This window comes from Monomorium pharaonis, chromosome 6 (genome assembly GCF_013373865.1).
Source record: "Monomorium pharaonis isolate MP-MQ-018 chromosome 6, ASM1337386v2, whole genome shotgun sequence".
In the NCBI taxonomy this organism is placed as follows: Eukaryota; Metazoa; Arthropoda; class Insecta; order Hymenoptera; family Formicidae; genus Monomorium; species Monomorium pharaonis.
In genome coordinates, this window is record NC_050472.1 from 12,380,265 (window position 1) to 12,407,062 (window position 26,798).

Below are 26,798 nucleotides of genomic sequence, written 5' to 3' on the forward strand. Positions count from 1 at the left end.
GATAGCATTGGGTAAGTACAATTTTAGATAAGATAAAAGGACGCAGATAAAAACATGTATAAATAATAATCATATCAAATTAGCATTATACATTTCATATATGTATAATATGTATACAAGGTGATTCAGAACGACCCAGGTGTCCTTACAATGACCTATTTCTGAATTAATTCTGAGAGGATTTTTTTCTTTACGAAAATTTTATCCAAAGCTTACTTTTTGAATTATTAAATAAAATAATTATCAAATCGGCACAACTCACCATCCTACATCGCTTCTGCCTACCTTCTGTATGCTTCGCGTGATTTGGTAATTATTTTATTTAATAATTATAACTTATCAAAATATAATTATTTTTTATTAATAAATTTTTTTATTTTTGCATAAATATTTTGTGTATTATTATTTGTGTATATCTTATATAAAAAAATTAAAAATAAAGCATCTTATACGTGAAAAACTGTGTATTCGAACATGTAATACATGAAAAAAAAGTAATTGATTCAACAAAATTGTTTTGTTGCGGGCTGCCAACAAAAGATATATTTAATACAACAATGTATGGTATTGCAATATATAGTTCAATCAACATCATTGCACTTGCATTAACTGCAAATATTGTTATATTAAGTACATCTTTTGTTGGCAGTCCGCAATTAAACGTTTTGTTGAATCAATATTTTTTCTTAGTGTAAAATTTATTAATTCTTATTTTGCAAAAAAATATATGTGTTTTAATAAATCACGACCGCCAAGGCCTTAAACTACAACTCTAGAAGTTTACATTTCTCACCTGTAAAGTTTCTTTATCTTATTTTAGAACAAAGATACAGGATTTTGAAAAAGATACGATTTTTCCAAAAAGTTTGTTGACGTTTTTCAAAATATTTCTAAACCAAATTAATTTTCGATATATTAGATAAAATATTCATTTTTATGAGATTCTAAATTTTATTTTAAAATAATAGGTTAAATCTAATTGATTTAACTCCGAGATATGAGAGATTGAAGGTTGCTTGGGTAGCGCACAACCAATCTGGTAACAATGATAAATTTCGAAAGTCTAAGAACTGAAGGTTAAGAAACAATTAAGATTACAATAATTACAGATTACGCAATTACAATAATCAGTTAGAATATTGTTGATTACAATAATTACAGATTACGCAATTACAGTAATCAGTTAGAAAATTGTTGTTCTTTATAAAATGTATCACGTATCAATACTGTTACAGATTTACATACACTCACACACAATGAAATCTACATTTCACTGATTCCGATTAATTAATACTCTGCATTATTATGGTATCAGATTGACATCATGATTTATCGACTGCAATTATCGGCTCTTCGAAAAACATAACTTGGACTCATTCTGTTGACATTGAGTCTTCACGTCAGGTTACGTGCATGGTGTAAACGCGTTTTCGTCGAATAATTTTCTGTTACTGAATAATTAACCGTACTAATTAATATTAATAGCAACAAACAGATAAATTTGTTCGTGTGTGTAAATCTGCAAAAACATTAACATGTGGTCAAATGCGTGAGTAAATTCAATGCGTATTGTGTGACAAGAGAGAAAAAACTTATGATTTATGGGTTTGTTACATATGAAGTGTTACATGCAAAGTGTTGTTTTCATTCCTGGTAAAATTATTCGTCTGTCAAGCAGTATGAAGACATTGAATTTGTAACCCGTGTTAGAGTCGCGCCGCTCTTGCCTACCTTCTGTATGCCTTCCGTGATTCGGTAAACATTTTATTTAATAATTCAAAGAATAAGCTTTGGATAAAATTTTCGTAAAGAAAAAATTGTCGCAGAATTAACTCAGGAATATGTCATTGCAAGGACCTAAATTATTCTGAATCACCCTGTACATGTATGTATATATGTGTTTATGTATGTATATGTATGTATACATAAAAATATTAAAGATTACAAATATATACTAGCTTATACTAATTCGTAAAACAGATTTGTAAAATTATTCCAATGCACAGTGGGCCAGGAAACCTCAATAAAGGGCCAAAATACTAAAAGTGCTCTGATTGCTGTTTGGAACTCAGTAATTTTTGGAGTCGCTGATTTCTAATTCAAATTAAAAAGTTAGAAATTTAAAATGACAGATACAAAATGGCGGATAAAAATGTTAAAATTGCACCGATTGTGCTGAAATTTGATATTAATAGCTTTTTGGAACCGCTGATTCCGAATACAAACTCAAAACTTAGAAATTCAAAATGGCGAATTTAATATGACAAATAAAAATGATAAAATTGCTTCGATTGTACCGAAATTTGATTTATAATGTAAAATAATCTGAACTTAAAGTTACAAAATTAAAAATAACAAATCCAAAATTGTAAATATGTAAGAAATAACAATTTTACATAGTTTAGAATAACTGCAATTAGCCTACGAAAAGTGTAGTTTCCAGGATCTTCCACGTGTAGGTTGCAGTTCGATTTCAGACTCTTTCGGGGTACTTTATTAATGTGAATTTCCTTGCCTCTCACAATTTCGATTTTTGGGATGCTTGATTAATATGAATCTCCTTGCCTTTCAAAACTTTATAATTAGACGCTTACGTTTTTGTAAATCATACTCTATTTTGTTAAGTAAAATATAGATTAAATATCTAAATATCTAATTTGTCTCCAGACAATTGAAGAATGTCTAAATAAAAAGAAGTGTCTGTAATTCCTATATTTTCAGTTTCTTCATCTAATTCTTCTGCGTTATTATCTGTATTAAAATTAGAATTATTCAGATCAGGAGCAGTAAGTAAATTTCTCACTTCTTGTGGGATTGATAAAACCTTTCTTTTATAAAGACGTGCCTTAGGGTAACTTAGTAGTAGATATTATAACATCTGATGTATCCATCAGCCTATAGAATATATCTGCCAAAGTTACAGTATGATTCATTTTTTTGCTGTGATTTTGCCTAAAACTTTTATAATCTTTGTTTCGAGCTTCACTTATTTTTTCGTCAAGCATTCCTACAAGTAGAATCTCGTGCTGATTATATCTGCACCATAAATTAGAATTTTTTGGAGTGTTGTAGGCATAGGATACCATAAATAATGTCCCACATTTCAGCAGTTTGAAAGCAAATTTTGTCAAATTTATAAGAATTAATTGGAAGATTAATAGATAAAGCAATTAAAATAATTTTAAAATTGTTTAGCAGTTCGGAATTTAAGCCAAAACATTCTGCGAAAATCTTGGAATTTTCAAAAGCTCTTCGAACACTATTACCGTCATTAATAGTTCCAGAACTTCCGGACTTTGGTTTATCTACAATCAATCCCAATTTTTTCCAAAGAAGATTTTGAATTTTATTTTTATCCCCTTTAACCTGTCATATTTTAAGATCTTTCCGATACGAAATATGAAGACAACATTCATAAATTCGTATTTGTGCATGCAATGGATTTATATCATGTACAAATGTTTGTACATCTAGTAAAAAAAATATTAATTTTTTTATTAAACAGGTTATTAAATGTTCAAGGAGTTGCATGACATGTTAGACACATTTGCATAGACTTTGTGTCAGTTATTCGGAAGTATTCAATACTTTCCCGTCTATTAAAGTCAGAAATAGAGAAAAATAAATTTTTAACGAACATGTATCATCTATTTTAACTTTTAAGATTTGTAATTGCTTTATTTGTTCCTTTATATTCTTCTTCTGATTACGTATGATAGATTTAGATTCTTTATTGTTTTGAAGTTTAATAGGTCGGCAGAATCTAATTGATTGAGATGTTTTATTATTCCATAAAATATCATTATTTTTAATAACTGAAGAGGAATCAGACTTGTAGCAAATAAATTGGCATCATTAACATTTGAATCAAGTTTATCGGATTCATAATTTTATTTATATTGTAAATGGCCTGAACTTTTATCAAACCCCCAAGAACATAATAATACAGCTTCCATTTCTGTGCTGTTACTATTTTCCATGTATCTAATTGAAAGAATTATTTCTTTTTGTAATTTTATTAATCTTTTAGAAGTATGATTTAATGCTTGTAATAAGACCTCTATTTCAGTTTCATGAATTAAAATTGCTTTCTTTGATGGTCCACATTGTGCTTTGACTTCCCGAACTTTATTATAAGATGGCCAAATATCAGCACCACATGCGTTTACTTCTAAAAGCACATGTGTATATACACTTTTAGATATAGAATTATCTAACAAGAAGGCTAAAGCTTCTTCAGGTTTTTTTTATAATTCCAGTTTCTTCTGTATTCAACAACTTTTTAAGTTTTCCATTCTAAGGTCGATTTGGACTATCTGAAATTTTATTAATAACATTGTACAGATTCTTATCTCCAAAATATCTAGTTTCATAACGATATGCTTGCAATATTTTTTTGTCGATTAATCTTGTCGATCAAAAATAGCACTATCTTTTGTAGCCTTTCGTCTTTTTGATTAATCAGATATTGTTTCGAATAGCAAAGAAGGATGATCTGATTTTAAATTTGAAGGAGATTTTTTATGAATAATTCTAATATTTGGGACTATAAACTCGGAATCAAGCCAATCGAAATTTCTCTTTTCGAACTTTTTTTTAATTCTACGTACTTCTTTAAACTTTTTATTACGTTTTGTTCTAAAAGTCAAAAATGCAGCTTTTAAACACTGTAATTAATGCTATATTAAATAAATAAAAACAATGCTATTGGACAAGCATCTTCCGAAACATTCAACTCCTTTAGTATATAATTTAAAGTTTCAGATAAATCTCCATCAGAAGGAATATGTTCAAGAATTTGTCGTTTCGTAAATTTCGCCATAATTTCGCCAAATAAATTTATTAGAGGCGAAAGATGTAGCGACAATAATGAGTTATTCCTTTAACAAATTGTCTGACAATAGTAATGAAATTTAAGGATTTAAAAGAGACAAAGGACCAGGACAATACTTAGCTTCATATCTCGTATTACTAACAAGAGAAGAACGGACAGAACTGTCTCTCACCGATTTTAATGAGCTTTAGATATGTTGTAGAATATGAAAAAATATTAGACCCATATTTTTTTTTAGCGGCGTATCTCGACGTTTAGGTATTAAAACTACGCCTTGAAAATAACGCGTTTTTTCATTTTTTGTTATATCTACTTTCATTACTTTTAAATATGATGATAACTTTATCTTAGATCAATACAAAGATTGACTTTGGCCAGACATTGAGGTATACTGGACCACTGTGCAACGCTTAAAGCATGGCAAGCACTTCCATTCACCTTTGACATTGTTATTGTTAATAAATAATGATAGAAAGCAAATAACTAATTGTACGGAACAAGTATATTATAACAATCGAAACACTAGTAACACAAAAAAATCCATGAAATATAACCACATTATAATCAGAAACAACATTCGTTTTCTATACATTTCAGAAACTACAGAAGCATCAAAGAAACAACATTACCTTACAATCACACAACACACAACACACGAAACAAATCAACAACCAACAAATGACTCCGATACTGAAGTAATTGAAGAATACACAACAAAATTTAGACGCGGTAGTAAAGAAAGTGAAGAAGCAGCAATTAAAACAAAGAAAACAATAATACGAAAAAAGAAACCAAAAACTAAATTAGAAAAAGAAAAAATAGTAATAATTGAAGAAATTGAAAATATAAAACCACAAATACCACTGATACCAAAAAAGCAATTTTATAACATCGAAGAAGTAACAGAAGAAATAGGAATAGAAGAAATACTACCAACAAGAATTGAAGAATCAGAAGATGCAATTCCTGAAACACATCCAGAACTTAAAATACACCACGAAGAGGAAGAAATAAGAGAGCAAGTAACTACAATTCAGGAATCTGTCAAGGAGCAAAAACCGAAAAAGATTATAGAAAAGAAAGTCATAAAACATAAAGAACAACAAGAAACCGAAAAAATAACGGTGAAAAAGCAGAGCCAACAGCCTATGACCATTATAAAAAGTCCTGTGGAAGAAACCGTTGAAGGGATTATACTTTCCATACCATATCCCGAATCCGCAAAATTCGATAAAAAAGACAAAATAAAAGAACAAGTAACGGTGACAGAGAAAATTATAGAAGAACATAAACCTAAAAGGATTACAAAGCAGAAGATCACCAAACGTAAAGGACAGAAGCAGCAAGTGACGGAAGAAATAACAGTGGAAGAGAAAGCCCTTCCGCCTGTCACAACAGTTACAGAATGTCCCGTAGAAGAAATTATTGAAGAGACTACACCACATCACAAATTTGCAAAACCCGTTGAAGAAGAAGAAATAAGAGAGGACGTAACTGTGACTGAAGAAATTGTAGAGGATCATAAACCGAAAACGATTACGAAGAAGAGAGTCACCAAACGTAAAGGACAGAAACAGCAAGTGACGGAAGAAGTAACAGTGGAAGAGAAAGGTCTTCTGCCCGTTACAACGGTTACAGAAGGTCCCGTCGAAGAAATCATTGAAGAGACTATACCACTCCTTGAAATTGCAAAACCCGTTGAAGAGGAAGAAGTAAGAGAACAAATAACTGTGACTGTGGAAATTGTAGAGGGTCCTAAACCGAAAACAATTACGAAAAAGAGAGTCACCAAACGTAAAGGACAGAAGCAGCAAGTGACGGAAGAAGTAACAGTGGAAGAGAAAGGCCTTCCTCCTGTTACAACAGTTACAGAAGGTCCCGTAGAAGAAATCATTAAAGAGACTATACCACAACCTGAATTTGCTAAACCCGTTGAAGAGGAAGAAGTAAGAGAGCAAGTAACTGTGACTGAGGAAATTGTAGATGGTCATAAACCAAAAACGATTACAAAAAAGAGAATCACCAAACGTAAAGGACAGAAACAGCAAGTGACGGAAGAAGTAACAATGGAAGAGAAAGGCCTTCCGCCTGTTACAACAGTTACAGAAAGTCCCGTAGAAGAAATCATTAAAGAGACTATACTACAACCTGAATTTGCTAGACCCGTTGAAGAGGAAGAAGTAAGAGAGCAAATAACTGTGACTGAGGAACTTATAGATGGACATAAACCGAAAAAGATTACAAAGAAGAGGGTAACCAAACGTAAAGGGCAAAAGCAGCAAGTGACGGAAGATGTAACAGTGGAAGAGAAAGGTCTTCTACCCGTTACAACGGTTACAGAAGGTCCCGTAGAAGAAATCATTGAAGAGACTATACCACATCCAGAACTTACAAAACCAGTTGAAGGGGAAGAAGTAAGAGAGCAAGTAACTGTGACTGAGGAACTTATACATGGACATAAACCGAAAAAGATTACAAAGAAGAGAGTCACCAAACGTAAAGGACAGAAGCAGCAAGTGACGGAAGAAGTAACAGTGGAAGAAAAAGGCTTTCCGCCTGTTACGACAGTTACAGAAGGTCCTGTAGAAGAAATCATTAAAGAGAGTATACCACAACCTGAATTTGCTAAACCCGTTGAAGAGGAAGAAGTAAGAGAGCAAGTAACTGTGACTGAGGAACTTATACATGGACATAAACCGAAAAAGATTACAAAGAAGAGGGTCACCAAACGTAAAGGGCAGAAGCAGCAAGTGACGGAAGAAGTAACAGTGGAAGAGATGGGTTTTCTGCCCGTTACAACCGTTACCGAAGGTCCCGTGGAAGAAGTCATTGAAGAGATTATACCACATTCAGAACTTTCAAAGCCCGTTGAAGAGAAAGAAGTAAGAGAGCAAATAACTGTGACTAAGGAACTTATAGATGGACATAAACCAAAAAAGATTACAAAAAAGAAGGTAACCAAACGTAAAGGGCAGAAGCAACAAGTGACGGAAGAAGTAACAGTGGAAGAGAAAGGCCTTCCGCCTGTTACAACAGTTACAGAAGGTCCCGTAAAAGAAATCATTAAAGAGATTATACCACAACCTGAATTTGCTAAACCCGTTGAAGAAGAAGAAGTAAGAGAGCAAATAACTGTGACTGAGGAACTTATAGATGGACATAAACCGAAAAAGATTACAAAGAACAGGGTCACCAAACGTAAAGGGCAGAAGCAGCAAGTGACGGAAGAAGTAACAGTGGAAGAGAAGGGTCTTCTGCCCGTTACAATGGTTACAGAAGGTCCCGTCGAAGAAATCATTGAAGAGACTATACCACTCCCTGAACTTTCAAAACCCGTTGAAGAGGAAGAAGTAAGAGAGCAAATAACTGTGACTGTGGAAATTGTAGAGGGTCCTAAACCGAAAACGATTACAAAAAAGAGAATCATCAAACGTAAAGGACAGAAACAGCAAGTGACGGAAGAAGTAACAGTGAAAGAGAAAGGCCTTCCTCCTGTTACAACAGTTACAGAAGGTCCCTTAGAAGAAATCATTAAAGAGACTATACCACAACCTGAATTTGCTAAACCCGTTGAAGAGGAAGAAGTAAGAGAGCAAATAACTGTGACTGAGGAACTTATAGATGGACATAAACCGAAAAAGATTACAAAGAAGAGGGTCACCAAACGTAAAGGGCAGAAGCAGCAAGTGACGGAAGAAGTAACAGTGGAAGAGAAAGGCTTTCCTCCTGTTACAACAGTTACAGAAGGTCCCTTAGAAGAAATCATTAAAGAGACTATACCACAACCTGAATTTGCTAAACCCGTTAAAAAGGAAGAAGTAAGAGAGCAAATAACTGTGACTGAGGAACTTATAGATGGACATAAACCGAAAAAGATTACAAAGAAGAGGGTCACTAAACGTAAAGGGCAGAAGCAGCAAGTGACGGAAGAAGTAACAGTGGAAGAGAAAGGCTTTCCTCCTGTTACAACAGTTACAGAAGGTCCCTTAGAAGAAATCATTAAAGAGACTATACCACAACCTGAATTTGCTAAACCCGTTGAAGAGGAAGAAGTAAGAGAGCAAATAACTGTGACTGAGGAACTTATAGATGGACATAAACCGAAAAAGATTACAAAGAAGAGGGTCACTAAACGTAAAGGGCAGAAGCAGCAAGTGACGGAAGAAGTAACAGTGGAAGAGAAGGGTCTTCTGCCCGTTACAACGGTTACAGAAGGTCCCGTCGAAGAAATCATTGAAGAGACTATACCACTCCCTGAACTTGCAAAACCCGTTGAAGAGGAAGAAGTAAAAGAGCAAATAACTGTGACTGTGGAAATTGTAGAGGGTCCTAAACCGAAAACGATTACAAAAAAGAAAATCACCAAACGTAAAGGACAGAAACAGCAAGTGACGGAAGAAGTAACAGTGAAAGAGAAAGGCCTTCCTCCTGTTACAACAGTTACAGAAGGTCCCTTAGAAGAAATCATTAAAGAGACTATACCACAACCTGAATTTGCTAAACCCGTTGAAGAGGAAGAAGTAAAAGAGCAAATAACTGTGACTGAGGAACTTATAGATGGACATAAACCGAAAAAGATTACAAAGAAGAGGGTCACCAAACGTAAAGGGCAGAAGCAGCAAGTGACGGAAGAAGTAACAGTGGAAGAAAAAGGCCTTCCTCCTGTTACAACAGTTACAGAAGGTCCCTTAGAAGAAATCATTAAAGAGACTATACCACAACCTGAATTTGCTAAACCCGTTGAAGAGGAAGAAGTAAAAGAGCAAATAACTGTGACTGAGGAACTTATAGATGGACATAAACCGAAAAAGATTACAAAGAAGAGGGTCACCAAACGTAAAGGGCAGAAGCAGCAAGTGACGGAAGAAGTAACAGTGGAAGAGAAAGGCCTTCCTCCTGTTACAACAGTTACAGAAGGTCCCTTAGAAGAAATCATTAAAGAGACTATACCACAACCTGAATTTGCTAAATCCGTTGAAGAGGAAGAAGTAAGAGAGCAAATAACTGTGACTGTGGAAATTGTAGAGGGTCCTAAACCGAAAACGATTACAAAAAAGAGAATCACCAAACGTAAAGGACAGAAACAGCAAGTGACGGAAGAAGTAACAGTGGAAGAGAAAGGCCTTCCTCCTGTTATAACAGTTACAGAAGGTCCCGTAGAAGAAATCATTAAAGAGACTATACCACAACCTGAATTTGCTAAACCCGTTGAAGAGGAAGAAATAAGAGAGCAAGTAACTGTGACTGAGGAAATTGTAGATGGTCATAAACCAAAAACGATTACAAAAAAGAGAATCACCAAACGTAAAGGACAGAAACAGCAAGTGACGGAAGAAGTAACAGTGGAAGATAAAGGCCTTCCGCCTGTTACAACAGTTACAGAAGGTCCCGTAGAAGAAATCATTAAAGAGATTATACCACAACCTGAATTTGCTAAACCCGTTGAAGAGGAAGAAGTAAGAGAGCAAATAACTGTGACTGAGGAACTTATAGATGGACAAGGTCCCGTAGAAGAAATCATTGAAGAGACTATACCACATCCAGAACTTACAAAACCAGTTGAAGGGGAAGAAATAAGAGAGCAAGTAACTGTGACTGAGGAACTTATACATGGACATAAACCGAAAAAGATTACAAAGAAGAGAGTCACCAAACGTAAAGGGCAGAAGCAGCAAGTGACGGAAGAAGTAACAGTGGAAGAGAAAGGCCTTCCTCCTGTTACAACAGTTACAGAAGGTCCTGTAGAAGAAATCATTAAAGATAGTATATCACAACCTGAATTTGCTAAACCCGTTGAAGAGGAAGAAGTAAGAGAGCAAATAACTGTGACTGAGGAACTTATACATGGACATAAACCGAAAAAGATTACAAAAAAGAAGGTAACCAAACGTAAAGGGCAGAAGCAGCAAGTAAGGGAAGAAGTAACAGTGGAAGAAAAGGGTCTTCTGCCCGTTACAACGGTTACAGAAGGTCCCGTCGAAAAAATCATTGAAGAGACTATACCACTCCCTGAACTTGCAAAACCCGTTGAAGAGGAAGAAGTAAGAGAGCAAATAACTGTGACTGTGGAAATTGTAGAGGGTCCTAAACCGAAAACGATTACGAAGAAGAGAGTCACCAAACGTAAAGGACAAAAGCAACAAGTGACGGAAGAAGTAACAGTGGAAGAGAAGGGTCTTCTGCCCGTTACAACCGTTACCGAAGGTCCCGTGGAAGAAGTCATTGAAGAGATTATACCACATCCAGAACTTGCAAAACCCGTTGAAGGGGAAGAAGTAAAAGAGCAAGTAACTGTGACTGAGGAACTTATAGATGGACATAAACCGAAAAAGATTACAAAGAAGAGAGTCACTAAACGTAAAGGGCAGAAGCTGCAAGTGACGGAAGAAGTAACAGTGGAGGAGAAGGATCTTCTGCCCGTTACAACCGTTACAGAAGGTCCCGTGGAAGAAATCGTTGAAGAGACTATAACACATCCTAAACTTTCAAAGCCCGTTGAAGAGGAAGAAATAAGAGAGCAAATAACTGTGACTGAGGAACTTATAGATGGACATAAACCAAAAAAGATTACAAAGAAAAGAGTCACCAAACGTAAAGGGCAGAAGCAGCAAGTGACGGAAGAAGTAGCAGTGGAAGAGAAAGGCCTTCCGGCTGTTACAACAGTTACAGAAGGTCCCGTAGAAGAAATCGTTAAAAAGACTATACCACAACCTGAATTTGCTAAACCCGTTGAAGAGGAAGAAGTAAGAGAGCAAGTAACTGTGACTGAGGAAATTGTAGATGGTCATAAACCAAAAACGATTACAAAAAAAAGAATCACCAAACGTAAAGGACAGAAGCAGCAAGTGACGGAAGAAGTAACAGTGAAAGAGAAGGATCTTCTGCCCGTTACAACCATTACAGAAGGTCCCGTGGAAGAAATCGTTGAAGAGGCTATAACACATTCTGAACTTTCAAAGCCCGTTGAAGAGGAAGAAGTAAGAGAGCAAATAACTGTGACTGAGGAACTTATAGATGGACATAAACCAAAAAAGGTTACAAAGAAAAGAGTCACCAAACGTAAAGGGCAGAAGCAGCAAGTGACGGAAGAAGTAACAGTGGAAGAGAAAGGCCTTCCGCCTGTTACAACAGTTACAGAAGGTCCCGTAGAAGAAATCATTAAAGAGACTGTACCACAAACTGAATTTGCTAAACCCGTTGAAGAGGAAGAAGTAAGAGAGCAAGTAACTGTGACTGAGGAAATTGTAGATGGTCATAAACCAAAAACGATTACAAAGAAAAGAATCACCAAACGTAAAGGACAGAAGCAGCAAGTGACGGAAGAAGTAACTGTGAAAGAGAAAGGCCTCCCACCTGTTACAACAGTTATAGAAGGTCCCGTGGAAGAAGTCATTGAAAAGACTGTACCACAATCTGAATTTGCTAAACCCGTTGAAAAGGAAGAAGTAAGAGAGCAAATAACTGTGACTGAGGAACTTATAGATGGACATAAACCGAAAAAGGTTACAAAAAAGAGGGTAACCAAACGTAAAGGGCAGCAGCAGCAAGTGACGGAAGAAGTTACAGTGGAAGAGAAAGGCGTTCCGCCTATTACAACCGTTACAGAAGGACCCGTGGAAGAAGTCATTGAAGAAAATATACCACATTCTGAACTTTTTGAACCCGTTGAAGAGGTAGAAGTAAAAGAGCAAGTAACTGTGACTGAGGAAATTGTAGATGGACATAAACCGAAAAAGATTACAAAAAAGAAGGTAACCAAACGTAAAGGGCAGAAGCAGCAAGTGAGGGAAGAAGTAACAGTGGAAGAAAAGGGTCTTCTGCCCGTTACAACGGTTACAGAAGGTCCCGTCGAAAAAATCATTGAAGAGACTATACCACTCCCTGAACTTGCAAAACCCGTTGAAGAAGAAGAAATAAGAGAGGACGTAACTGTGACTGAAGAAATTGTAGAGGATCATAAACCGAAAACGATTACGAAGAAGAGAGTCACCAAACGTAAAGGACAGAAGCAGCAAGTGACGGAAGAAGTAACAGTGGAAGAGAAAGGCCTTTCGCCTGTTGCCACAGTTACAGAAGGTCCTGTGGAAGAAATTATTAAAGTGACTGTACTTCCTATGTCACATCCCGACTTCACACGATTCCTTGAAGAAGAAGAAGCCACGAAACAGGTGATTGTAGCAAAAAAAGTGATAGCGGAAGTGGGTGACTTGCCTATTACAACAACTGCTAGTCCCGTTAAAGAAGTCGCTAAAGAAACTGTACTTGTTGAACGTCCCGTATTTTTCAATCTTCCTGAAATATCATCCCTAAAGGATGTTGAACAGAATATAATTGAAGAACAAATTGCTGCTGAAATAACTGTAGACAATAAAGATATGGAAGGATTGTACACAGGAATCTCAAACAATCTTCACATTACACCAGAAATACATGACAAACTCACCAATGATGTGTTAATACATAATAGCAATAGAATTAGTTTAAAAGGTAAGCTAAGTTTTTATTTCTCAAGTTTACTATTGTTTTTGTACTTTTTACAATATGCTTACATACTTTTTTTCTACTATATATACAATCAATAAGCAATTATAAGAAGATGGAAAGAAAGAAATTGAAATGTGTTGCTGTCGATTAATACTAATATCTGTTATAAATAACATTAATATAATTAATTTATAAACAAGTTTAAATACAATTATTGTTTAAAAAATTGTTTTATTAATTTTTTTTATCTAATTTATTATTTATAATTTTTAGGTACCAAAGAAGAATTAATGTATCAGGTAAGCAAGTCTACCGAAAAATTTGTTTTATATAAAGGATATTGTAATCTGTGTTATATTTTCATTGTAATCTTACAGCAAGGAGAATCAATTAATGAAGTGCCTAAAGAAACTGCGGAAGAAATTGATCACCATTTGAAGAAAGAAGCAGATCACCAAATGTTTCAACTTCGTACAAATAAAGATGAATTGATAGATAATATAGAGGTTGATGTTAAAAGGATACCATTAAGAAAAGAGGAAATACCTGTTATCGAGGAAAAAGAAAAAATTAAAGAACCGATTCATAAAGATAGTAGATCAAAGAAAATGCCAAAGAAAAAAGATGATCACATCGAGAAGAAAATAACTATAGAACCAAAAGAAACAATTAAAATGCCAGTTGAGGAAATAATTAAGGAAAAAGAACATGTGATGGAAACTGTCGATTTTCTTGAAGAAGTAATGGACGAATTCCTAACAGATATGCCGAAAAAAGAAAAGGCTATAATAAAAGAAACTGAAAAAGAGACTATTATAATTGCAAAAATAGACGTACAAAAATCACCTGTTAAAATGCATAAAAATAAAATAGATTTAAAAAAAGAAATAATAGAACCTGTTGAAATACCTACACCAAAAATTATTAAAAAAGGAAAATTAACGACAGATCAGCATGAACAAAATGAAGAAGCTGTTCAGAAACCAATTGAGGAAACAGTTAAAAAAGAAGAAATAACCGAAGTTATTGAAACGCCTACAAAAAAGAAAATACTAAGGAAAAATGTAAGATTTCATGAAGATAATATACCCGAAGAAATTCTTGAAGAAATTGTTTTGGAAAAACCAGATATGGAACAAGCTCAAACTATATTTTCGCCAAAAGAGAGTATTGAAATAACACAAATCTTAACTGAGTCGTCCATTACTAAATTCGCCGATGATAAAGTTATACTGGAAGAAGCAGCCATATACAAAGTTAAAGAAGACGAAAGCGCTTTGAAGAAAGTTTCACGGAAAGAAACGAATATAGTTCCTGTACAAGAACAAATTACTATTGAAACTACTAAAGAAATATCTAGTGAAAAATTAAAAGAAGAAGAAATAAAATTGTCTATTATAACAAAAGAAGGAATAGAAGTTACTGAAACAACTTCAGACATTTTTTCTGAAGACCTTCTTGTAAAAATAGAACCGATAGAGGAGAGAATACTGCCAATTAAAGAAGAAGAGTCACAAGTTAAAGTAAAAGAAGTCACTGTGAAAAAGGTACCAAAAAAGATTAAACCAATATATGCAAATATACAACGAACTGAAGGAGAAATTATTAAAGACATTACATTACAAGAACCAATTCAAGAAAAAGCAGAAGCAAAAATAGTACCAAATGAGAAAATAGAGACTATAGAAATTATTTCTGAAATTACAACCGATAAACTTGATAAAAATAAAATACCACAAAAAGCGAAATTAAAATCTGTCATAGCTGACGTTCAGGAAAAAAAAGAAAAGGAATTAATTCCGATCAAAAAAGAAGAAATAATTCAAGAGAAAAAACAAACAGAAAAATTAATAGAAGGAACTATATCTGTTAAACCTGAGATAAAACAAACAAAAATGGATAAAGCATTAGAAGGTATAAAAAAAGTGCCAGAAATAATTTCAGAAACTAAAATGAAAGGTACCTTAAAAGAATCTAAAGACAAATTAAAAGAAGCAGAAATACATCCTAAAGAAATAAAAGAATTTGAAAAACCAACAAAAGAAAATGAACCTATTATAGAAGAAAAGTTAATAGAGTCTAAACCTATAGAGGAAATAAAAGAAAAGAAAATTATGAAGAAAAAGAGAAAAAAGCCTGTTAAAAAAGATGATATAGAAGAATGGATAGAACCCGAGTATGAAAAACCTATTCTAGAACCGATGCCTGAAAAAATTCAATGGGAACCAACGAAAAAAAGAAAAGAAAAGAAAACGTTACCTACATCTTTGCAAAAATTGGTTCCACATAAAATTGAAAGAAAAGAAATCAAACCTACAAAATTGAAATATGTTGAACCAAATAAAGATATAATCCAATTTGGTACAATTAAATTAAAAAAGGTACCAATCGTTAAGAAAAAAGAAATAATTGAACCAAAATTCCCTAAAATCATGTTACGAAGTAGAATAATCTTTGTTGATGATTATCCAGCAGAATTACAGATACCAAAAGTTACATATATGGAAAAGAATGTAATACAAGCTGGTATTTTATCTAGAAACACAGAAGAAGCATTAGAAATTATAAAGAAAAAATACAAAAAGCCTAAAGTATCAGAGAAAGATTTAATTGAATTAGAGAAATTAGATAAAGAATTCGAAGAGTTAAAAAAAGTTCCTTTGGAACAAATAGAAGATAAATCTATTTACGAACGTACACCAAAAAAGTCACAGAAAATATTTGAAGAACCAGATAAGCTTATTATCGGAAAGGGTGAAATAAAACAAGAAGATAAAATTGTACAGGAACAGATTAAATTAAAGAAAATACCAGTAAAAAATTCAGAACAAGTAACAGAAAATATAACAAAACCTAAACAAGAAAAACCTATAGAAAATATCCCTCAGAAAGAAAAAGATAAATCTAAAGAAACATTCAAACCTGATGAATTTAAACCAATGGAATTTGATAGTCCAGAAATTGAAAAGTATATCCCTCAAGATTTCGAAATAACCGAAAAGTCAGAAATTGATCTTGTCCCAAAACCATACGAACCATCTAAGAAAAAGAAATTGAAACAAGATGTTGAGCAAATTCCTTTAATAAAAAGAAAACCAGAGCTTCCAGAATCTGAAAAAGAACCCGAAGTCAAATTTCGAATACCAATTTCAGAAAAACCAAAAGATGAACCCGAAACAGTAACATTAAAAAAATGGACGAAACCTAAAGAAGAGGATACAAAAAAATATCCAACTAAGGAAAAAGATATCCCAACGGTACCTAAAGAAATTAGTGATGAATTTACAGTAAAAGAAAAGAAAAAACCAAAAAAGATCAAAGATAAAGAAGACGAAGATACGGTGAAAAAGAAATCAAACGAAAAACTTGTTACCGAGGAATTAGCTGAAGTAACTATACAAAAAACCGTTCCACAAAAAGAAGAACAATTATCAGAAAAAATAGTAATACAGAAACCAAAAAAAGAATCACCTAAGGAAGAAGTCGCCAATCAAATTACAATTAAAGAACCGATTGTCGAAGAAAAAAAAGAAGATATGAATGAAGTCACTGAAGAAATTACTGTGAAAAAGAAACCGAAGAAAAAGCCTGTTGCAGAGGAACTTGTTGCGGAAACAATTGTAACAAAACCCGTTTTAAAGGAGGAAGAACAAGAGTCAGAAGAAATCTCTGAAAAAGTGATATTGAAAAAAACCCAAAAAGAGTCACTTAAAGAAGAAGTCACCGACGAAGTTACAATTAAAAAACCGGTTATTGAAGAAAGAAAAGAAGATGTAAAAGAAATCACTGACGAAGTTACTGTAAAAAAGAAACCAAAGAAAAAGCCTGTTACAAAGGAACTTGTTGCGGAAACAATTCTACAAAAACCCGTTTCAAAAGAAGAAGAACAAGAGCCTAAAGAAATCTCTGAAAAAGTGATACTGAAAAAGCCCCAAAAAGAGCCACTTAAAGAAGAAGTCACCGAAGAAGTTACAATTAAAAAACCGGTTGTTGAAGAAAGAGAAGAAGATGTAAAAGAAATCACTGACGAAGTTACTGTAAAAAAGAAACCGAAGAAAAAGCCTGTTGCAGAGGAACTTGTTGCGGAAACAATTCTAAAAAAACCCGTTTCAAAAGAAGAACAAGAATCAGAAGAAATCTCTGAAAAAGTGATACTGAAAAAGCCCCAAAAAGAGCCACTTAAAGAAGAAGTCACCGACGAAGTTACAATTAAAAAACCGGTTGTTAAAGAAAGAAAAAAAGATGTAAAAGAAGTTACTGAAGAAGTAACTATAAAAAAGAAACCAAAGAAAAAACCAATTACTGAAGAATTTGCTGTCGAAACAACTGTTAAAAAACCCGTTTCAATAGAGGAAGAACAAGAGTCTAAAGAAATTTCTGAAAAAGTGATACTGAAAAAGCCCCAAAAAGCACCACTTAAAGAAGAAGTTACCGACGAAGTTACAATTAAAAAACCGGTTGTTGAAGAAAGAAAAGAAGATGTAAAAGAAGTTACTGAAGAAGTAACTATAAAAAAGAAACCAAAGAAAAAACCAATTACTGAAGAATTTGCTGTCGAAACAACTGTTAAAAAACCCGTTTCAATAGAGGAAGAACAAGAGTCTAAAGAAATTTCTGAAAAAGTGATACTGAAAAAGGCCCCAAAAGCACCACTTAAAGAAGAAGTCACAGACGAAGTTACAATTAAAAAACCGGTTGTTGAAGAAAGAAAAGAAGATGTAAAAGAAGTTACTGAAGAAGTAACTATAAAAAAGAAACCAAAGAAAAAACCAATTACTGAAGAATTTGATGTCGAAACAACTGTTAAAAAACCCATTTCAATAGAGGAAGAACAAGAGTCTAATGAAATTTCTGAAAAAGTGATACTGAAAAAGCCCCAAAAAGAACCATTTAAAGAAGAAGTCACCGACGAAGTTACAATTAAAAAACCGGTTATTGAAGAAAGAGAAGAAGATGTAAAAGAAATCACTGACGAAGTTACTGTAAAAAAGAAACCGAAGAAAAAGCCTGTTGCAGAGGAACTTGTTGCGGAAACAATTCTAAAAAAACCAGTTTCAAAAGAAGAACAAGAATCTAAAGAAATCTCTGAAAAAGTGATACTGAAAAAGCCCCAAAAAGAGCCATTTAAAGAAGAAGTGACCGACGAAGTTACAATTAAAAAACCGGTTGTTGAAGAAAGAAAAGAAGATGTAAAGGAAGTTGCTGAAGAAGTTACTGTAAAAAAGAAATCGAAGAAAAAACCAATTACTGAAGAACTTGCTGTCGAAACAACTGTTAAAAAACCCGTTTCAAAAGAGGAAGAACAAGTATCAGAAGAAATCTCTGAAAAAATTATACTGAGAAAACCCCAAAAAGAATCACTTAAAGAAGAAATCACTAACGAAGTTACGATTAAAAAACCTTTTGTTGAAGAACAAAATAAAGATGTAAAGAAAGAAGTCACTGAAGAAGTTACTGTAAAGCCTAAGTCAAGAAAAATGATAATCAAAACAGAAGAAACGTCTGACATAACTATTGCGAAACCTACAGGAGATAAAAAAGTAGAAAAAGAAATCACGGAAGCATTTGCAGATGTATTATTAAAACAAAAAAAGCTAGCACCTGAAATGGAAGATGCAGTTAGAGAAGAATTAACTGTTCACAAAGTGGAGGTTGTAAAACAACCAGAAGAAGTAATTGAAGAATTTACATTGAAACGCAAGCCACCAAAAAAAGCACCGAAACCAATTGAAGAAATTTATGAAGATATTACTTTACGTAAATTACGGCCAAAGAAAAAATCTAAACTAGATGTTAAGGAAGTTACGGAAGTGGAAAATGTAACATTTAGACCACGTTCTACAAAAACAAAAGAGGACGTAGAACAAGAATTTAAAATCTCATTAAATACATATGAAGAAGAAGATATTTCTATGTTCGGTAAAGTGCGCTTAAAATCAAAAAGACGACCGTTTACATATTCTGAAGAAACTGGAGAAGAAACAATCAAAATCATTCAAGAAATCGAAGATAATTCTGGCCCATTTATCGAAGAGATTATTGATGAATCGGAAGAAGAAGGTAAAGAGGAGTATAGTATCGAAGAACTGGACACTGATGAAATGAATATACCGTTGAGACGAAAGAAAAAGAAACAAAAAGTTCCATATATTGTAGAAGAAATTAAAGAAGATGATGTGAAACTACAATTGAAACAAAATAGAAAATATTCATATGAAGAAACTGATGCTGAATCTTTGGCGCTGAAGTTGAAGAGCAAGGAACGTATTTCCACATTCGAAGAAGGTTTGAAGATGATTACATATAATAAACTCATTAGTATACAAGTCTCACAATTACCATAAAATATTTTAAAATCATATTTTAGATATGAAGTAGAGTAAAAAATTAATACGAAAATGTCGATACAACAATAGTTTTTTAATTAAAATCAAAGAAAATCGATAATATAATATCACTTAAAATTTGTGCACTTATAAGGAGAGGATATAGTCCCAGACTATGATTTCATTCTTTTTCAATGTGTTCGAAAATAAACTATATTATATCCAAGCGGTTTATTAAATAAATCTTAAAAGTAGTATTTTTTAACGCTTTAAATTTTAGACATTTTGGCGTTAAACATAATGTATGTTGTAAAACTGAAAGAAAAATGCTCGACAGAGCAAATGATAAAATTACGAACTATTATATTAACTATAAGATTAGATCGAATCCACGCGGCACAACATTTTTTTATTTCTAATTAATTTGATTATGTAGGATGTATCGCGTCATAATTATCACTGCTCATGAGAAGATAAAAAGGATTGAGATGAATATAAGTCTTATAACATTATACGATATCCGCACATATATAATAATAGACATTAATTCTTTTAATTATACAAATGAGAGCGCGCCAAGAGAAGCGTCTGAGCCGAGGGGGCTTTTGTGTTCATTTCAATCTCTTCTATCTTCTTATGAGCAGTAGTAGTTATTAGGTGACATATCTTGTAGTGTGAATATGTGTGCGTGTGCGTGCGTGCGTGCGTGCGTGCGTGCGTGCGTGCGTGTGTGTAAATATGTATTCCATTATATAATAATTAGTAATATATAGGTTGTTAATAGATCTCCGCATAATATTTATACTATCATGTAGCCTACAAAAATCGAAGACGAAAAGTTCTCCGACATTTTTCGATTCCATGCGTACAACTCTTCTAATTATTGTTGGAAAATAGTAAAATACGGCCAATGAACTCACATAACGAAAGCGCGAGCGCGGTGGAAAACAAGACGATCGTTGCTGCGCGTGAGAGAAAATATCCCCTCGTTATATCCGTGCATTCACTGGCTGTATTTCACTATTTTCCGACAATAATTATAAGAGCTGTACGCATGGAATCGAAAAATATTAGAGAGCTTTTCATCTTCAATTTTCGTGTGTTACATGATATGAATATTATGCGGAGGTTTATTAACACCTCGTATAATATAAAAAAGAATGTTTGATATATTTTAATATGCATTAATTTTTAAATATTATATATTTGTCTGTATAAAATAAAAGTAAAATATCTAAAATATTTTTACAAACATGCCATATTTATTTTAAAGCTTGATTCACAAATCAAAAATTGTTTATAACATAATATTCCGGAAATAAAAATTATAAAAATAATTATTCTAAAACAAATATATAAGATATTTCACGGTACATAGAAAAAATTAAATTATTTAAATATTTTTTGTAGACTTATTACATTGTGCCAAATAAATCATAAAAACATATAAAACATAAATATTGTCTGCATACAACATATTTTATAAAAGCATATACCATACAATTACATTTCACTATATTAAGAAAACAAAACTTGATTTACATTTACAAATATTTCTTTTTGTAATTAAAATGTCAACATTATCCCAATTGAATTTATAATAATTACATTTTATGTTCTGTAATCAAATAAATAAATATAATTCTGCAGATATGATTTCAATTTTTGGCAGTTCTCTCTTTAAATTATTTGTCCAATATATGATGCATCACAGTCATTACATGATATATCTTGTATACTATTTTTTATAAAAAAGATTGTATTCTTTAGAAAGAATGTAAAATGTCTTATCTATTTGCCTTAGAATAATTATCTTCACAATTTTTGTCAATATTAAAGAATCTTTTGATATATCAGTTAAGCTTTAAAAATAAATATGTGTTTGTAAATGTCTTTCATATATATTTCATATATTTTATATAAACAAACATAATAGAAATTAATGTGTACCAAAACGTTTTACCAAATATTTTTTGTATATTAAATAATATAAACAAGGGAAGGTGAGGTTTATCGTGACACTTTTTGGAAATTACGTATATTTACTAAGCTATTAGTTTAACTGGTCAGATAATACTGTCATTCGAAAGAGCAGTTCTTGATCTTTCAAAAACTCCAAGGTTTTTTGTTCATCTACATCTGTAGTGTACAAGCACTTGAACAAGACAATGCAAATGTTACGGCTAACCTATTGTCGGACGTGACACCCATGGAGTTGATTGTGACATGGAAAGAAAGAAATTGACCCGGACCACGTCTCCTCTTTGTCTTTCTGCCAGACACTTTTCAAGAGGTCTGTTTTTTTATTCCCTTGATGAAAATGTAAAATCGGAGCGTAAGTCGAATGTAAAGGGAGAGTAATAGAAGCGTTAACAAACCTTCTACAAAGCGTAAATTGAAACAATGAAATGTAAAATAAGCGTAACACTTCTTTTATATTTCATTGTTTCAATTTACGCTTTGTAGAAGGTTTGTTAACGCTTCTATTACTCTCCCTTTACATTCGACTTACGCTCCGATTTTACATTTTCACCATTGCACCGTCTTGCACTGCTGCATTGGTGCAATAAGTTAGAATAAGACAAATATTTTTTTTCTCATTCTAATTTATTGCACTAGTGCAGCTGTGCAGGAATAAAAAACAAACCTACGGGCTTTTTGTAGGAAATGCATAGTCCATGCTTTATGTCGATGTCACACATTGAAGCATTTCTACCGCAACGTAAACAAAGTTAGACACAGACATGGTCTGGCGTTTTGCATGTTGACCTTCTATCTCTTTTCTGGTCAAGTTTTGTAACTAGAAAACCACTAGAACTGGAGATATTACTAATGTCACCACTCACCCCGTGTCACGATGTAAACCCCACCCTCCCTTACCTACACATGCATATATTATAGATCTATAATTGAAAGAAAAAATTAGAAAAAGTTGTACCGCGTGGTATTAAACTAACGATCATGTCATTAATAATTCATCGTCCTTCACTCTACACAGTACTCATTACTTGTCGAATGTCTTTTAGTTTTATAATGCACATTATGCTCGATTGTAAAGTAGTAAAAAGAACTTTGCCCGTTTTTATAGAGATTTTTGTGCTATCTGTGTTCAATCATGAATCATATATAATATTATAGATAATAAGAATAATAATAAAAAAAAATACTTTTACGTTCTCTAACCTTCGCTGAAAATAGTTCTCACCTCCTACAGATGTCATTTTATTTATTCGATGACTCAACATTAAAGCTCCATAAAGCTATCCAATGGAAGAAGATTATTAGTATGCTTAAAAGGTGTCAGTATGTTACTGGAAAGGTATCTGACATATTTTAGATACCAAATGGCCGACGTGATATGTACATAGCAGTCAAAAGCACGAGCACCATTCTTACATGTGCAATCTTAATATTCTTTTTTAATATAATATTCATATAGCATAAAAGCTTGCAGCAACATGTTGCAACGTTGCTATTAATATTGCATGTTGCGGTGTAATATTGCAAAAATATAGTAAAGATGTTATTTTGCAATATTACTTCAACAATGTTACAGTATTATTTTAAAATAATATTAAAATAGCAAAAATAACAGAAGTATGTGTGTAGCACATATAGTTTACAAAGTTATGTTCTATTCTCATTTATTTTATATTCAGGATAAAAATAAAGGATTTTGATTCATTTTCTACTTATGTCGTTATGTATTACACATTTATAATTAAACAACTTTTTTTACTGTAGAGTATGTACGTAAAATACACACATGTACGGCATCATGCACATACATATATGTCATACATGTTTGTACTAAGATTGCAGTCATAATCCATCTCCCATGCTAAAAATAAGTTAAGACAGCTATTAAGATACCCACCCTGTATATGGAAAATTTTATTTATACATCACATTTCCGAATAAAAGGACATTAACTCAGAAACCGATTGAAAAGGGCGTTAACTCGGAAGCCGATTGAAAAAGTCGTTAATGTGCATGAGTCTTTGGATGGGAACAATGTTTTACATTTGATATTGTTGTTTTACATTTGATAATTATCAATTATCAATTATAATTGACCGGTGACATTGTCGATCGATTAACTATTGTGCAAATAAAAAAAGAAAGAGTTTTAAAAATAGTTAAAAAAGTTGGCATTTTATGATTTACTATTATAATACAGAAAATTTATGCACATTCTACGTATAGTTTTCACAGTCCTAATTTCTTATAATTTCTCATACACCAAAGAGAAATTATGTCGATACAAATATACACAACATACTATTGCATATATGTTATATTATTATATTGCTGCAATGTTATGTTGCAAAATTGCTGCAAGCGATTATTTTACTATTGCTGTAGTAATACAGAAATATTGCAGGAATATTTTGCAATATTTTAGGAATGTTGCGATCTTGCAGAAAAACGTTGCTGCAATGTTGTTGCAATCCTTCTGTGCTGTATTAATATTGATATCCTTCAGTAGCATCTTTTTATTTTATATTATAGTATTTATCCTAGGTATTTTTATTTTGTTATTTAAGCTTACATGATGCTTTCACATTTGCAATCAACTAATGATTCTTTTTCAATCAACTGAACATGACTCCCGATTTTATTCTATAATTGAGGAACATTTAAACAACTTTCCAATATTAGAGGAAAAAGATTTATATTTTATAAGTCTTGGTAAATATCAAATTAAGGAGATTAGATCTTACTATAGGAAACATGTGACCCAAGATGGACAATACAGAATAGATCTTAGCTGTGCTATAGGAGTTGATGATCTCGCTAACTATAATACCGATATTTTTAATCCAATATTTTTAAAGCTCAAAATACAACTCAAATACAGTACAGGCATGTCTCGTAATAAAACACAATATGTTTACGTAGCAAAAACATAATAGAAAATATATTATTAAAGAATATTATTGTACATGTAAGAATGGTATTCATACTGTTGATTGCTGTGTCTATATTATGTTGTTCATCATATTTAAGATACATCAAATATCTTACATATAAATATTTTCTGAACATAGCAATAACATGTATCATATTGGATAGCTCTAATAATGAGCCATTGAATGAGTAAAATGGTATTATTAGAAGACTGGATCTACTTTCGGGGAAGACTTGAGAATCTATTTTTTCTTAAATACTACCATTATTATTTACAAAATTATGTATGTCTGGACGTGGCAAATACAATCAAAATTTAATTTGACTTGATTTTTTAAATACATTTAACTTGTATCTAGAAATGTATTTAAATAAATTTTAATTGATCTTAATATTAATGCTTTTTTGAAAAAGTACACCGCATGACTTTATATGTATCAGGAAACAGTGTATGTATACGAATCCGCTATTTTAATTGGCCAGAAACAGAAAATGGATTTGTCAAATTGTAAAATACGCCTTATCGTGTGATTATAAATGAGTAAATATTATTATATTTTGGATGTTAAAAATGTTATTAGCAAAACATACTGGTATTTTGGTTTTCATTGACTGATTATAATTTAGAACTATTGTAGACTCAAGATATTTTCGTATTAATTTCCTTTAGTTCTAAGGATGTCGTATAACTCCTTAAGAGAGCGACAGACTCGTAAGTAATAGGTTGCGAAATTAAATACAAATCTCATACATATGTGTTTTTAAAGGGCATAGCGGAATAAGCAGGTGAAATCTGCCCCCGCACTAATCGAGCTTAAATTGATATCATTAGTTGGCACCCTTGAGATGTAAAACATCCTCAAATATTAGTTACAAAATTGCATTTTTGGGGGAGTTATGGAGGAAGAAAGAAAAATAAAGAAAGTGGTTTTTTTCGAAAATAGTTGGACCGATTTTAATGAAAAAAAATATATGTTGTAAACATCATTTAGACAAGTTTGAGAAAATTTTAAGTAATTTTTGTGGTAAAAAAAAACCCGATAAAAAAATTTTTGAATCTTTTATGATTTTTTGGGGGGTGATAGTTCTGAGATACCACTTTTATATTTCCACAAAAACATCTCTAGATCTTCTTCTTCAACATATTTTTTTTTTAAATCAATCGGAGTGGTGGAACATGGTTAAAAATAATAATTCACACCGCGCCGCCATGCTGCGCCGCGCTGGCTGGGCGACCGGGCCGCGGCGCACGGCGATTGTTGTCATGTTGAACTTACATACTAGTTGCAGTGTTGCAATGTTTAGTTGCCAAGAAAAATTATAATATAATAATATAAAATATAATAACACATATAATATTTCCAGGACGTCTGCAATAGGAGCGTCCTAGATGCGCACAGTAATAAATGGACACAGCAGGCTGAGTGAAACGGACACAGACCAAATGCACACAGAACAAATGCGCACAGACCAAATGCGCACGGACCAGATGCATACGGAACAAATGCGCACGGACCAAATGCACACAGACCAAACGGACACAGTAACCTACAAACTTATTACATGGGTTGCGACTTTTCGGGCATCTCTATCGATGGGTGCGGGAGGAGGGCGAAGCCCCCACTTGCACCCCACGTGTGTGTGTATGTGTGTGTGTGTGTGTGTGTAAAGCATTCTCTGCACCACATAGGTTTGCAACTGTGCGCATTTGGTCCGTGCGCATTTGGCCCGTGTGCATCTGGTCCGTGTGCATTTGGTCTGTGCACATTTGGTCTGTGTCCGTTTCACTCAGCCTGCTGTGTCCGTTTATTACTGTGCGCATCTGGGACTCAGTCTCTGCAATTAGGCTATAAAACTTATCGTTTCGGAAGTTCATCACGAAGAGATTGCAGTACGTTTTTAAATTCCATATGTTCGGGGTGCTTTTTTAATGTGAGTCCCTTTGCCTCTTACATTATTTATCATCGGTGTGCTTTTTTAATGTGAGTTCTTTTGCCTCTCACATTATTTATTATCGGCGTGCTTTTTTAAAGTGAGTCCCCTCGCCTCTTACAATATTTATTATCGGGGTGCTTTTTTAATGTGAGTTTTTTCGCCTTTCACATTATTTATTATCGGCGTGCTTTTTTAAAGTGAGTCCCCTCGCCTCTTACATTATTTATTATCGGGGTGCTTTTTTAATGTGAGTTTTCTCGCCTCTCACATTATCTATCATCGAGGTGCTTTTTTAATATGAGTCCATT

At 32.9% G+C, this 26,798-nt stretch overlaps 1 protein-coding gene across 12 annotated transcripts in view; it reads left to right on the plus strand.

Moving 5' to 3' along the window:
- LOC105839056 (titin) overlaps positions 1 to 26,798 on the plus strand; it is a 221,105-nt gene that overhangs the window by 126,205 nt on the left and 68,102 nt on the right. For 4 of the 12 annotated variants that reach the window (XM_036288720.1, XM_036288732.1, XM_036288726.1 and 1 more), the window contains 3 exons: positions 5,432 to 13,321; positions 13,592 to 13,617; positions 13,696 to 19,603. In XM_036288720.1, coding sequence (XP_036144613.1) covers positions 5,432 to 13,321; positions 13,592 to 13,617; positions 13,696 to 19,603 — 13,824 coding nt within the window. The remainder of the gene's footprint in view (positions 1 to 5,431; positions 13,322 to 13,591; positions 13,618 to 13,695; positions 19,604 to 26,798) is intronic. The other 8 variants (XM_036288731.1, XM_036288733.1, XM_036288723.1 and 5 more) reach the window with 7 other exon arrangements.